We start from the raw sequence: 13,400 nt of genomic DNA on the forward strand, positions 1-13,400 counted from the left end.
TCTTAGATTGTAGATCTAAACCTATAATTTAGTGTTAAATATATGTATCAAACCTCCCTAATGAATTGTAATCAAAGCAGTTTCTTTCTATTTTTAAGTGCTAATTTTAATACAAAGAGTTGGATATTCTGCAATAGAAATAACAACTTTTTTCTTTTTATAATTTTGGGTAAGTATTTAAGTTATATGATTGGGTTGTTAGAGGTGGGGACATTAGGGGCAGAAGATATGTACCTTGGTTTTGTTTCCATATATGTGTTTATTAGTATTTCAGCAAAAATATATATGTTTATAACTAGGGCCAAAGAGAGCAATTGCAAGTGTTTTTGGAAAAAATAATAGGTTTCCTTTTATCTATAGTTTTATCCATATATTTATTGATCCCGGAATGTGGGTTTTATTCCCATTTTCCTAATGTGAAAACCATTGGTGAATAATTAATGGGCTATTAATTTCAATAAGAGTCACAAAGTTTATTTTCTAATTAAAGTTTACTAAATAACAAATGATGTAATATCATTTTATTTTATTTTATTTTTTTGATAAAATGTATTATCATTTTATTAGTTGAGATATAGTGTTTTACCTATTTTATTATTTTATTAATAAATAACATGTGCTATATCATTTACAGTCTAAAAATTTCATAAATAAAATTGATTTTGCTGCAGTATTAATATATATATATATATATTTTTTGTTTTTTGTGATAAATATTGTTGAAGTATTAGTTATTATTATTGTTATTTTTCTCATCATTTTTTAAATTAGTTGAGCTAAGGTATTTTATATAAGTTATAGCAAAACACTTTAGTCTAATTTTTCGTATAACGAGTTCTTCGTTTCAAATTATATTTGTTTAATTAATTATGTATTAGCATATGTAAAACGAGAAAATAAAATAAAATAATATATTAATTAGTTGTAATAATGAAAATATTTATAAATACGAAAATATATATAATGGATTGGTTTTGTTAGGGCCCAGTTAGTTATTTGTTTGGAACCCAACAAAAGACACAACAACCAAGAGGAGAATAGGCCCAAGATAAGTTAAAGAAGCCCAATATTTACGACCACTTTTGTCACTACCATTAAGGCTCCTATCTATTTCCTTTTTCTCCATCGATTGCAATTGGCTTCCCCACCCTAACAAGTAACATAGTTCTATTATTATTATTATTATTATTCTTCATTGCTAAGGTAATTGACAATTATGTATAACTATCTAATAAGCTAGTGTTTTAAGGAATTTTTTTATGTAATTTTCCCTTGACCTTTATATAATAATTTCTAATTGGTTTCTCTAGACCAAGTGTATGTCAAAGTTCCTGTTGGTGATTCATAACATAGTAGCAAAACTAATGCATTTAAAAATGAAGTTCCAATTATTAGAATATGAAAAAATTAAGATTAAATATCTTTTTCCTAACTCAAAAACCTACCGGTCAAAACTAACCTGAACCATGAGAAGTAAAACCTACCATTCAAGAGGGTTGAGATATGGCACATTAGCCACTCCATATTCTTAACCAATCTAATTTCACCATCTTATTTCATCATCTTCAACATTCATCTTATTCTTTCTTTCTTTCATTCATTCATTCTCTCTCCTGGAAAAGTTGATGCTTAACATAGTTTTCTTCACCCTACAAAGCCAGCCTCAAAGTTCTGCAGCGGCAAAGATGATACCGGAGGTTTTCAGCCATGGACAAAGTCGTCTTATTTACTGAAACTGGTATGCCTTTTATGTTCTTTACTGTAATTTCAATTTCCCAGCATTTTTGTTCTTTTTTTTTTTTTTTTTTAAGTTTTTAGTTGATTCACTATATTAATAATTTTGTTGGAGTATTGAAATCTTCAAAACCATGCGCCATTTACATCGACCATATTAGTATCCGTTTGAGGCGTGCATGTCTGTATTATTTTAAGTATTTGTATTTGTAACCCTAAGAACCTTGATAAAGAAAATTAAACTAACTTTTCTCAACCATTTATAATTGAAAAGCTAGTTAAATGATTGGATCCTCAGGTTTGAATCAAAATTTCCACTTCTTTTCATTTTAATTTTGGCGATTCATCTTTTAAATATTAATCGATATGATAATTTAAGTCCCTTAGATCTTTTCCATTGACACTGATATTTCCAAACCTTGCATTCCTGAGTCTCTAAAAACCAAAAAGTCATTTCTATTTGACAACTCTACAACCCCTTACAGAGAACAAACTCACACTTTCCAGAATCCATTGTCATCTTGTCACTAAAAGCACAAAAATGTTAATTTTTGTTCTTCCCGGGGAACATAAGCATCTCGTGAAGTCAACAAATTCTTAACTCCCCTCTCTCTTGGGTGATTTCCATCGTTGTCCCCTTAACTTCTTCTCAGCGAATCGGGTGATATTGCGTGATCCCACGTTTAGGAGGCAACTTCCTCAAAATGAACAGGACTAATGATGAAGGTAATATCTCCACCAACTGTAAAAATAACAGAGGGGCGGACAATAGAGAGGGGGGGAAAAAAAAAGTTAATAACATAACACTGATAAATTAGTAGCTTTGGTAATAGACACTAATCTAAATATGAAGCACCAATAAAATCCTGAAGATCTAACAGGAACAATATATTAGAGAAACATTCACCAACCATACCACAAGGTTAATATTTGGCCATTAAAGGCAATAACACAAGTAATCAAAGCCAACCAAAATATAAAAATGCAACCTCTTTATATATGCTATCAACCACCATGAGCTCTAACCACAACAAACCAAATCTTAGAAGGCAAAAGACCATAATAGATCACATTAATGCTCAGTAGGAAACATTTATTGAAAACTAAAGTTTCCTGATCCATCTCACAAAAAGTAAGAACTGATCTGTTTAATCTATTTATTTTCTATTTTTGACCAATATAGAGTTTTCTAAGGTCATAGTGACTATTAACTTCCAAAATTCATAATTGTTACAGAAAATTAAATGCATGAGAGAGATTTCCAGCGATTAATTTAGCACATATCAGCTTTGCCAGTCAAAGAAATGAGATCCACATAATTAAAATTCCATATCAAACCAAGTAACTGTGGCATAGATGGTCATGTCCTCTATATTAATCAGAAAATTGCAACCCGGTATTTTAGAATTTAATAAACACCAAAGAGAATCTAGGAAGGAACACACACAAACACATGTAATCAGCTCTCCCTTACAACAGTTTTTAGGCCAGACAAAGATGTAGTAAAAACAAAGATGTCATACAAACAAATGATTACATGCCAATAAGCCAGAGAAGAAAACAAAAACCAAAAATCTTACCAGGTAATATATCAAGTTTAGAATTGGATGATCCAAAACATCAAGATCTGCAGCTTCATCAAATGCATTAAAGCACATCTGTAACATAATAAAATAAACATTACAAAAGCTGGAGAGAGTAAAAAATAAAAGCAATTAGCATGAACAAAACTTAAAATGTAAACACCACATCAATTAAATGAACAGCCTAAAGTAAGAAAGAATACACGTAACCATCAAATCATATGGGTGTAACATAAATGATATACACGTAATCATTAAGCTTAAATTTTCAAGCTTCTTAAGATCAAGGACTAACAGGTGAAGCAGCTGGAAAACACAAGAAGACTTACCATTATGCATCTGACAAGAAAACATGTAAAACATATGGTTGTAACATAGCCAACCTGTCATCGAAAACATAGACAACAGTTGAAAGACAAATAAGTAAATGTAAAAGAAAAATAACAACTTTTGATTCCCCAGAGACAACAAAAACATAAATTCTGGTAAGATGCTTACTTCCTGCAGCTTCTTACGGCGACCTTTGGATTCAACAGGAAAGCGTTGCAACATCAAAAAGAGTCTGCCAGAAGAAAACAACAGAGAGATTGTCAGGAGACTGCCTAAAATGTAAGTTTGTTGTCAAAATTTACACACTGTAATGACCCATAAAACCTAATTTAAAAGTACCAGGCAGAGATACCCTTTTTGTGTTCCTAAGCTCACCTAAGTACCATATTATTTTTCATATGAAGGATACCTAAGTACCATATTAGGATATAGTTTTTGCCATCAGCAAATGAGCAATATTGCTTGGTGGAAGAAAATAGATATGTCAGTGGGTTCAATTTCAATAAGAATATGATAAACATATCCATTAGGTTGTTCAACAAAAGCACAAATAAGAGATGTTATATGAAATGATAAAATAATAAATATTTGTTTTTTCACCATCATGCATAAGGCCATAATTCTTGTGAGCCTAATGATAATATATGTTTGTGCACATAATTTTCTGTAATCAAAATTTGAATAAACTTAACTAGGATGGAGGTTATTTTGAAAAAAAAAAAAAAAATAGCGTGGAGATAGCACATTTAATTTTGAGCTTCTGTAAACACTTTCTACTTTTTACAGTTTCAGGGATACATAGTAATGTGCAGCTTCGTTCTTATTCATGAGTAGTAATTTGCAGCTTTGTTCTTATTCATGACTATACCTTTTACAAATGCTAGAAAATGCAGTAGATAACCAAATACATACCTTCCCCCATATAGAAGAAACCCAAGGGCTGCAAACAGGGATACACCTGGCCAAAGTAATTGTATTAGAAGCATAAATAACCGATATAACTACTGTACAAATAACTTTTCCAGTCACTAATGAAGAGAAACCTGCAAAGAACATCTTAGATAGGATGATCACAACTGGAATAGGTTTCCACCATGATATCAACCACATAGCAATCTGAAAAGAATACAACCAGCAAAAGATGGTTAATCAAGTATATCAATAAAAACTCTGGTTTTCAGGAAGAGTGGAGTGCAGGAAGACGAGGAAAGTAATTGAAATTTCATGATTTTCATATGGCAACAAAGCATGAGAAAATCAAGAGAAATATAGAGATTCACTAAAATATTTCACCTTTTAGGTAACTAAATCAACTCAACTCAGAGAGAAAATTGAGAACATATAATTCTTGGATCAAAAGTGTTTGTATTACAATTGTTACTTCAGTCATCTGTTTTACATATACAGCAAAATATGGATTAAACAACTTTCCAGTTAGTCTAGAAATAAGACCAAAACTATTTACGGCTATGATATAGAACAATCTTTGAAAAACATACATTCTTATATTATGACAATTTATTAATTTCATTGATCTTCAGTACCGTCTGAACATGATTAAATTGAATGCCTCCATTAGACTTTTAAATTAAAGGACTTACATTAATAATTATTACATATATGATTAACTGCATATATCGTTAACCTGTTTATTAACACAAGAAATAAACCATTCTCACGAACATTCTTTCATGAAGGATAAACATGCCAATATACAGAAGCTGCATTAGAAAATTAATATTACACCATCCATAAGGTCACTAAATGACTAGCAAGAAACTATGACTTTTGATAATCAGCTAGAAATTCTCTTAAATATTTCAAAACTTACCATCCACATTACAGATAATTTCAAAAATGTTTATATTGGTGTTAAAAAAAAAATAAAAAGAAAAAGGAAAACAGTATCAGAACACTCTTAATCATGAAGCAAAACTTGGTTCCATGATGAAAGAATCCAAACTTCAAAAGCTCCAATTCGCAAGGACTAAAAGTCAAATAATCGAGCAGAAACTTCACCTGAATGGCATAAACGACTGCATTAATTGTAAGGAAACTTGGTCTCAGTCCATCAGTAGATACAGCTCGTGCCTGTTCAATGTTTTTATCAGAATCATAGAAAAACCACCTTCTTCAAACAAATAACAAAAGAAACAGAGATTACCTTGCTTATTACAAATAAGAACATTACCTGATAGTAAATTTCGGCCCAGAACAAAACCAAGAGAGCATAGGTCGTGAAGAAAGCAAGACTTGGCATGTCAAGCAAGATGTGTTGGACAATCTAACAAGCACACCCTCGAACAAGTTACATATTAGACAAAATGAAAAATTATTTAAAAAAAAAAAAAAAAAGGTTAAAAATCTTAGCCAATAGCATTAACAGTCAAATCCAACCTGCGGATGCCAATTTTGCACATCCCGGCGAAATCCAAATACCAATGCACGAACTGCCCAAAAACAAAGAGAGGGAATTTGAATAAACTACACTCAGCACATAACATAAAAATAACAGAAATCCCAAAATTAATAATAATAATAATAAAAAATAAATAAACAAATTGAGAAGATACAGACCCCCATTCACCACAAAATTGAGAAAGTGGAAAACCTTCTGCGTGGTCCAACCATACTCAGGCACTCTCAATTGTATCCGAACCAGTTGAATCTAATATACATAGGCAGCAAACGCAGCAAAATACAAAATATCAAAATTTCCAAATACAAAATTTTCGAACTTCATAATTACAACAAAAAACCAAATTCAGTATAACCAAAACAATACAAAAATCAACACGAAAAAGTTCCTCCCTTCCTTTCCAAAAGTCACCGACATGAAAACCCTAACAAATTCCCCCCCCCCCCCCCCCCAAACAAAAAAAAAAAAAAAAAAAAAGCGCATGGAAACACTCGCTAACAATACCTCGAAGAAATCCAAAAATCAACCTAGGGATACCAAAAACATAAAGAAATAAAAATAAAAATTGAAAATTCAGGTAAAACCTAAATACACATTTAAATTCAGTCCCAAAAAAAAAAAAAAATGAAGAAAAAGATAAACACAGAGAACAAAAAAGAGAGAGTGAAAAGTACCAAAGCAATGGCGGAAACGACGCCGTAAAGAGCAGCGAGGAGGTAAAAGATGCGGTCCTGCCAGAGCGGAGACTCATTGATATCGTGCCACCAACTAGAAGCCTCCGTGAGCTTGTAGGCTATCACCGTCGCCGGCGACGGAATCACCCCTCCTACGCCGTTTCGTCCCATCCTCCGATCCCCTTATCCGATGATTACCGTACAATGAGATTCACTTTTCTTCTATTTTTTTTTAATATATATTTATTTATTTATCCGAACCTTCTTCTTTCACCGCCTGAGAATCGAAGATAGCTCACCGAGATTGATTGCTTTTCTCTTCCACAAACACCAAAAATAAAAATTAAAAATTAAAAATTAAAAAAATTAAAAAGAACCACCCAGAAAACCAGAACCAACAAGGACAAGAAATAAAGCCGTGCGTGCAACCGTGTAGTTAATTTTATTTTTATTTTATTTTTCGGTTTTCGTTCTTTATTCTTTCTTTTTTATTTATTTATTTTCGGTTTTCAATTTTTCGTTATTTTTTATTATTTTTTATTTTTGGGTAAATTTTCCGTATATGGAAATTAAACAGCCGGCACAAGGATGAGATGGTTTTATTTATTTTTGAGAAGTTAAACTGGTAATAGCCGGTTGTTATCTGGCTTATTTTTCCACGTGTCGTTTGTTTACCGCCATCCACGAGCTCTTCTATCTCCACGTACACAATTATAATTCGGCGTGGCAGGTTTTTTTTTTTAAAATTAAATTTACCAATTTTTCTTCAATTTTTTTAATTAATTATTAAGAATATTATGTCCTTACAGACAATATGGAATTTTGTATCAATTGTAAAATTTTACTCCAATAATTTAATAATTTAAGATACTTGTTTTTAATTTTCCTAAAAAAAAAAATTTTTTTTTTTTTGAAGAAAGAAAGCAAAGTTGTCAACAACGTGACACTCTATTTTCATTATTTATTTTATTATTAATTTTTATTTTTATTTTTTGTTATAATTAAAAATTTGAATTAGTAATCATGCATGTTCCTACTAGCTATTCTTTATTTTATTTAATTTTTTATTTTACATAATATAATAATTTGCTCTGGAATTCAAAGTTTCGTGGCGGGTGGGTTGAAAATATATACCAATTACCAAGAAGCTGCATCCAGAAGACCCTTTTGTATTTCACAAGAGTGGCTTCCTCATTTTCTTCTTCTTCTGCATCTGCTCTATGGAAATACGATGTGTTTCTGAGTTTCAGAGGAGAAGATACCCGCAAAAGCTTTACAGACCATCTCTATGCTGCCATGGAAAGGAAGGGAATCATCACCTTCAGGGATGATGACAGACTTGAGAGAGGAAAACCCCTTTCCCAGGAACTCTTGAAAGCCATAGAAAACTCAAGATTTTCCATTGTGATTTTCTCCAGAAACTATGCTTCTTCCAAATGGTGTTTGGATGAAGTGGCAAAGATTGTTGAGTGTATGAAAATGATGGGTCAAACCGTTATTCCAGTTTTCTACCATGTAGCTCCATCTGAGGTGAGGAAACAAAAGGGAAGCTTTGAGAAAGCCTTTGCTTTGCATGAAGAAAATTTCGTGGAAAATACAGAGAAAGTGCAGAGATGGAGGGCTGCTTTGGAAGAAGTTGCTAATCTCTCTGGGTGGGATTTACAAGAGAGGTATGCTACAATTTTTTTTTTCTTTTTTTTTTTTTGTTTTTTTTTGGCTTCTTACATATTTGAAGTTTTGTCAATTTGGATATATCAGTAAATTATGCTATAATTTCTGACTTTTTGAATCCTTTAGTCAAACTTATTGGTAGATACATCTATTTCTAACATTTTTTTCATCAAAGTCTCCAAACTATATCTCATAGTCTCCAATCAGGAACCCAGATGAAACTTGTAGAAGTGCTTATTTTCAAAATTTAGTATTTTTACTGTGATCTTCTTTGCAGGCATGAGTCAGAAGCCATTGAGGAAATTGTTCAAAGTGTATTCAATAAATTGAGATATGCATTCTCAAGAAGTACCAAAAGCTTAGTAGGAATTGATTCCCAGGTTGATGAAATAATTAGGTACTTAAGCACAGGGTCAAATGAGGTTCAGATTGTAGGGTTCTGTGGAATGGGTGGGATAGGGAAAACAACTCTGGCTAAAGTTGTTTTTGATAAGATTTCGCATCAGTTTGAAGGCAGTAGTTTTGTTGCCAATGTTAGAGAATTTTGCAAAAAAAGTGATCTCCTTGAGTTACAGCATCAACTTCTTTCTGAAATCCTAATGGAAAGAGAATTAATGCACTTTAAATTCTGGACTAGAACTTACAGAACCAATATGATCATGAAGCGCCTTTCTTCGAAAAAGATTCTTCTTGTCCTAGATGATGTGGATCGGCTAGAACAATTAAAAGTATTGGCCGGAGAACAGGATTGGTTTGTTGGAAGTATAATCATCATAACAACTAGAGATGAACATTTGTTGGTCGCCCATGGGGTTGATAAGATATTTAAGATTAAGGAAATGAATCGAAACGATGCTCATCAGCTTTTTCGCTTGAATGCATTTAGAATTAGGCAACCCTTAGAAGGTTATAAGGATCTGACAGATGAATTTGTGAAATATTCAGAAGGACTTCCATTAGCCCTTGAAGTTTTGGGATCCTCTTTGACTGGTAGAAGTGTTAATGAATGGATAAGTGCCCTAGGTAGACTAAAAGATATTTCCAATAGAGAAATTCTTGATATACTAAGAACAAGTTATGAAGGATTAGAGGAAATAGAGCAGAAGATTTTTCTGGATATTGCATGTTTCTTTAAAGGGAAGGACAAAGATAGAGTGATAAGCATACTAGACAGTTGCAATTTCCATTCTGAAATTGGAATAAGGGTACTTATTGATAAATCTCTTATAACTCTTTCAGACAATAGACTACGGATGCATGACATTCTACAGGAACTGGGTCGGAAAATTGTTCTGGAAGAATCTCCTGAAGATCCTGGAAAGCGCAGCAGGTTGTGGCGTCCTAAAGATGTTATTTATGTACTGAAAAAAAATATGGTATTGAACTATGGATTTTGTTCAAAACTTTTTTCTTTGATTTATTTTTTTATGACTTTATTTACAGTTAGATTATACTTTGGCACTTGGTTCATAGGCAACAGATTCAATCAAAACCATGATTGTCAATCGTCGGTCTATAATGAAGAAGGCAATACACAGTACTGAAGCTTTGCTCAAACTGGATGATTCCATTTTAGAGGCGAGGGACTGTGATCCTGCAGCTTTTTCAAAGATGAGTAGACTTAGATTGCTAGAAGTTAATAGAAATTTAAACCTTCATCAAGGCCTAGAGTATCTGTCAAGTGAATTATGTTACTTCAAATGGCCGCGATATCCTTTGCAATTTTTGCCATCAAGTTTCCCACCTAAACGGATCGTAGAAATTCACATTCCTTGTAGTCCAATCAAAAGACTTTGGAAGGGAATAAAGGTGATTTTCTTCTGTATATATAAATCACCCCATGGCATTTCTTTTTTCTTTTTCTTTGAATACTTTTGAAGTCGATCATAAAATCAAATTTCTTTGCCTTTTTTATATTTATGCTCTCAACAGATTTTAGAGAAACTCAGGGTCATCAACCTTAAAGGCTCCTTTAACTTGACCAAAACCCCAGATTTTACAGGTGTTCCAAATCTTGAGAGACTTGTTCTTGAAGATTGCCCAAGCTTAGTTGAGGTTCACCCATCTATTGGATTTCTAAATAGACTTTCTCTTCTGAATCTGAAATCCTGTATTAGCATTAGAAGTCTTCCAGGCAAACTTGAAACTGAAGCACTACACATCCTTATTCTGTCATCTTGCACAAACGTCAAGGAGATTCCAGAATTTACGGTAAATATGGAGAAGCTATCCGAACTTTGGTTAGATGGGACTGGCATTGACAAGATTCCCTTGTCATTAATTGAACATTCAACTAGCATTTCTCTGTTAGATCTAAGCTGGTGCACAGATATTGGATGCCTCTCAGGCAGCATTTGTGGGTTGACATCTCTTAAAAAGCTAAAACTCAGGGGCTGCTCAGGGCTTGAACAATTGCCAGAGAATTTAGGAGACATAGAGGGTTTAGAGGAGCTTGATTTGAGCAGAACTGCTATAAGGAAACTGCCATCATCCATATGTCTTCTAAAAAACCTCAAAGTACTATCTCTTGAAGGATGCAGAGAAAAAAAAACCGCCTAGGTTCTTTCAATTTCGTTATGTTCCAAGAAGTATAGATGGCGTGGGTTTGGTGTTAACTTCTCTATCAGGTTTGTGTTCTTTAAAAGAATTGGATCTAAGTGATTGCAATCTTTCTGATGGAGCAATGCCTAAGGAAGTAGGCTGTTTATCATCATTAAAAAGGTTGAATCTTAGTAGAAACAATTTTGTTAGCTTACCGGAAGGTATAGGCCAACTCTCTAAGCTTTTAATTCTTGATTTGGAATCCTGCAAAAGGCTTCAATCATTGCCCGAGCTTCCACTAAATATACAATACATGAAGATTCAAGATTGTACATCACTTGAAACAGCCTCTGATCTTTTAAAACTCGGAAATCTGTTGCAGTCGACGATTTCTTGTATAAATTGCTTTAATTTGATCAGGGACAAAAGCAGCAACCATGTAATTCACATGATGTTCAAGAAATACATTCAGGTATTCTCTCTCTCTCTCTCTCTCTATATATATATAAATATATATATATATATATATATATATGTATATATTGAGGTTGGTTCAATATTTAACAAATATCATTTTAACACTTGAATAGATAGATATAAATCATAGTATTAACCATCCGTAACTTCACATTACTCATGCACCATCGGATATACCTATTCAACGGCTAAAAGGATTTGTCAAAAAGTCTTGGTCCATATAACACTCCCCATAAATATATATGCACAATATACATTACATAATGGTTTTTTGTTGCAGGAACTCTCTTATCTAAGATCAAGATTTGATATCATAATTCCTGGAAATCAAATTCCAGATTGGTTCAATGATGAAGGTAGGGGTTCTACTGTAATCATGCAACTCCCTCCAGATTGGCATGATCCTAACTGGATAGGACTTACTTTATGTGCTGCTTTTGTGATCCATGACCATCGATCATTTTCTGATGTTGTTGCATCTTCCAACGACTTTTTTGGATATTATACACACGAATTGGGGTGTTCTATAAAAGTCAATGGGCAAGCTTTGTGTAAGACACCTGTTTTTTGGTTCAAGGAAGAAATGGGGAAGATCAAATCACAGCATCTATGGCTGCTCTATTTGTCAAAAGACTATTTAGGTAAGACTTGGAGGAATGATTTCAATGAAATTGAGATTTCATTTGAAGTAAAAGGTCCAAGTTTGGAATTGAAAAAGTGTGGAGCTTGTTTGGTATATGATCCAAACATGAAGGACTTTAACCAATCAATTACTGCCTCATCTAGTCGCGAAATGGATCCCTATTTTAGGCACATGGTTCGTAGTCTTAGAAATGATTCCTTGTATTACAAGAATACAAGATTTGTGATGTATTTGATGGAAGAAGCCACGCTAAAAGATGTACTTTTGTTCTCCTTTAATAACCTGTAGTAGTGCAGGAAATATATATCTTCTTGAATCCACAGTATCTTCCAAATTATTTTATACGTAACATATCTATTTGTAGATGCACCTGATCACAAAAAAAAAAAAAAAAAAAAAAAAATCACTTTGAAACCTCATAGTTTTTGTTTTTCTCTCAAGTTGTTTGATTTCCTACTGAAATTCTCAATATCTATAAAATAATAAATTAATATGTAAACCTTATATAACTGGAAGCCAATAAGTAGTATAGTTATAGACCTCTAATCTTAATCTTCCTAGGGTTTCATAACAACTTGTGTCCATTTAATGAGCTCCTTTCTTCTTGATCTTAATAATCAGTTAAATGTGTTCTATTATTTAATAAGCTAGTTTAGGAATTTTATTATCCATTATTAATTAAAACTCTTGATCAATAGATTAGCTTACTCCAAGAGCATAAATCCAACAGTATTGTTCTATTTAGTTTCAGAATTTGGTGGCCTTGACTTGAAAATTTGGTGTGAGCATTAAGTCCAAGTAGACCTGGTGTGAACTTTTTGATAAAAGAATCTGGTATGAATTTTGCAATGACATTGTTCTTTAACCAGAGTTGCTCATTGCCTCTCTTTATTTCTATTGTTTTTGTTGTTTAAGTAGACCTGGTGTGGAACTTTTTGATAAGAGAATCTGGTATGAATTTTGCAATGGCACTGTTCTTTAACCAGAGTTGTTAATTACCTCTCTTTATTTCTATTGTCTTTTTTTTTTTTTTTTTTGGCTTTTGGTTAACATTTTACATCGACCAAGTGCCAGACTTTTCAAATTATCTGTGTTTTCTGAAGTTTATTTATATATTTTTTGGATGCTAAAATTTCTTTCAACCTCAATGTGCTTGCACTTTTGAAAAATATTTGTCTGAGATTGCTAGGACAGGTAAATTGGGACACCTGTAAAAATTAAAAGTTACTTAGAACTTCTAAGACTTGCAGTTCTGTTACCAAGACTATTTTGAGCAAAGCATGCACATGCAATTCTTACAAGGACTGTAAATACTTAACCAAAAAAAA

At 32.5% G+C, this 13,400-nt stretch overlaps 2 protein-coding genes and 1 long non-coding RNA gene across 3 annotated transcripts; 2 read left to right on the top strand and 1 right to left on the bottom strand.

Moving 5' to 3' along the window:
• Positions 1–1,326: 1,326 nt before the first annotated feature.
• LOC112493145 (uncharacterized) lies at positions 1,327–4,246 on the top strand. Its single transcript, XR_003057502.3, has 2 exons — positions 1,327–1,738; positions 3,854–4,246. It is a non-coding gene; the product is annotated as an uncharacterized LOC112493145 (long non-coding RNA).
• On the bottom strand, positions 2,102–7,554 carry LOC107429627 (protein TOM THREE HOMOLOG 1). Its single transcript, XM_016040333.4, has 11 exons — positions 6,741–7,554; positions 6,225–6,315; positions 6,045–6,097; positions 5,839–5,931; positions 5,667–5,738; positions 4,691–4,763; positions 4,560–4,605; positions 3,816–3,879; positions 3,647–3,700; positions 3,315–3,392; positions 2,102–2,476 (listed from the first exon to the last, which is right to left on the bottom strand). Exons 1-11 carry the CDS (start codon positions 6,909–6,911, stop codon positions 2,384–2,386), a joined length of 888 nt encoding a protein of 295 aa, XP_015895819.1. The 5' UTR covers positions 6,912–7,554; the 3' UTR covers positions 2,102–2,383.
• Positions 7,555–7,763: 209 nt separating this feature from the next.
• Positions 7,764–12,392, top strand: LOC107429592 (disease resistance protein RUN1). Its single transcript, XM_025078015.3, has 6 exons — positions 7,764–7,769; positions 7,845–8,410; positions 8,689–9,787; positions 9,885–10,220; positions 10,344–11,424; positions 11,710–12,392. Exons 1-5 carry the CDS (start codon positions 7,764–7,766, stop codon positions 10,968–10,970), a joined length of 2,634 nt encoding a protein of 877 aa, XP_024933783.3. The 3' UTR covers positions 10,971–11,424; positions 11,710–12,392.
• Positions 12,393–13,400: the final 1,008 nt, after the last annotated feature.

The sequence above is a fragment of the Ziziphus jujuba genome, chromosome 12 (assembly GCF_031755915.1).
Source record: "Ziziphus jujuba cultivar Dongzao chromosome 12, ASM3175591v1".
Lineage (NCBI taxonomy): Eukaryota > Viridiplantae > Streptophyta > Magnoliopsida > Rosales > Rhamnaceae > Ziziphus > Ziziphus jujuba.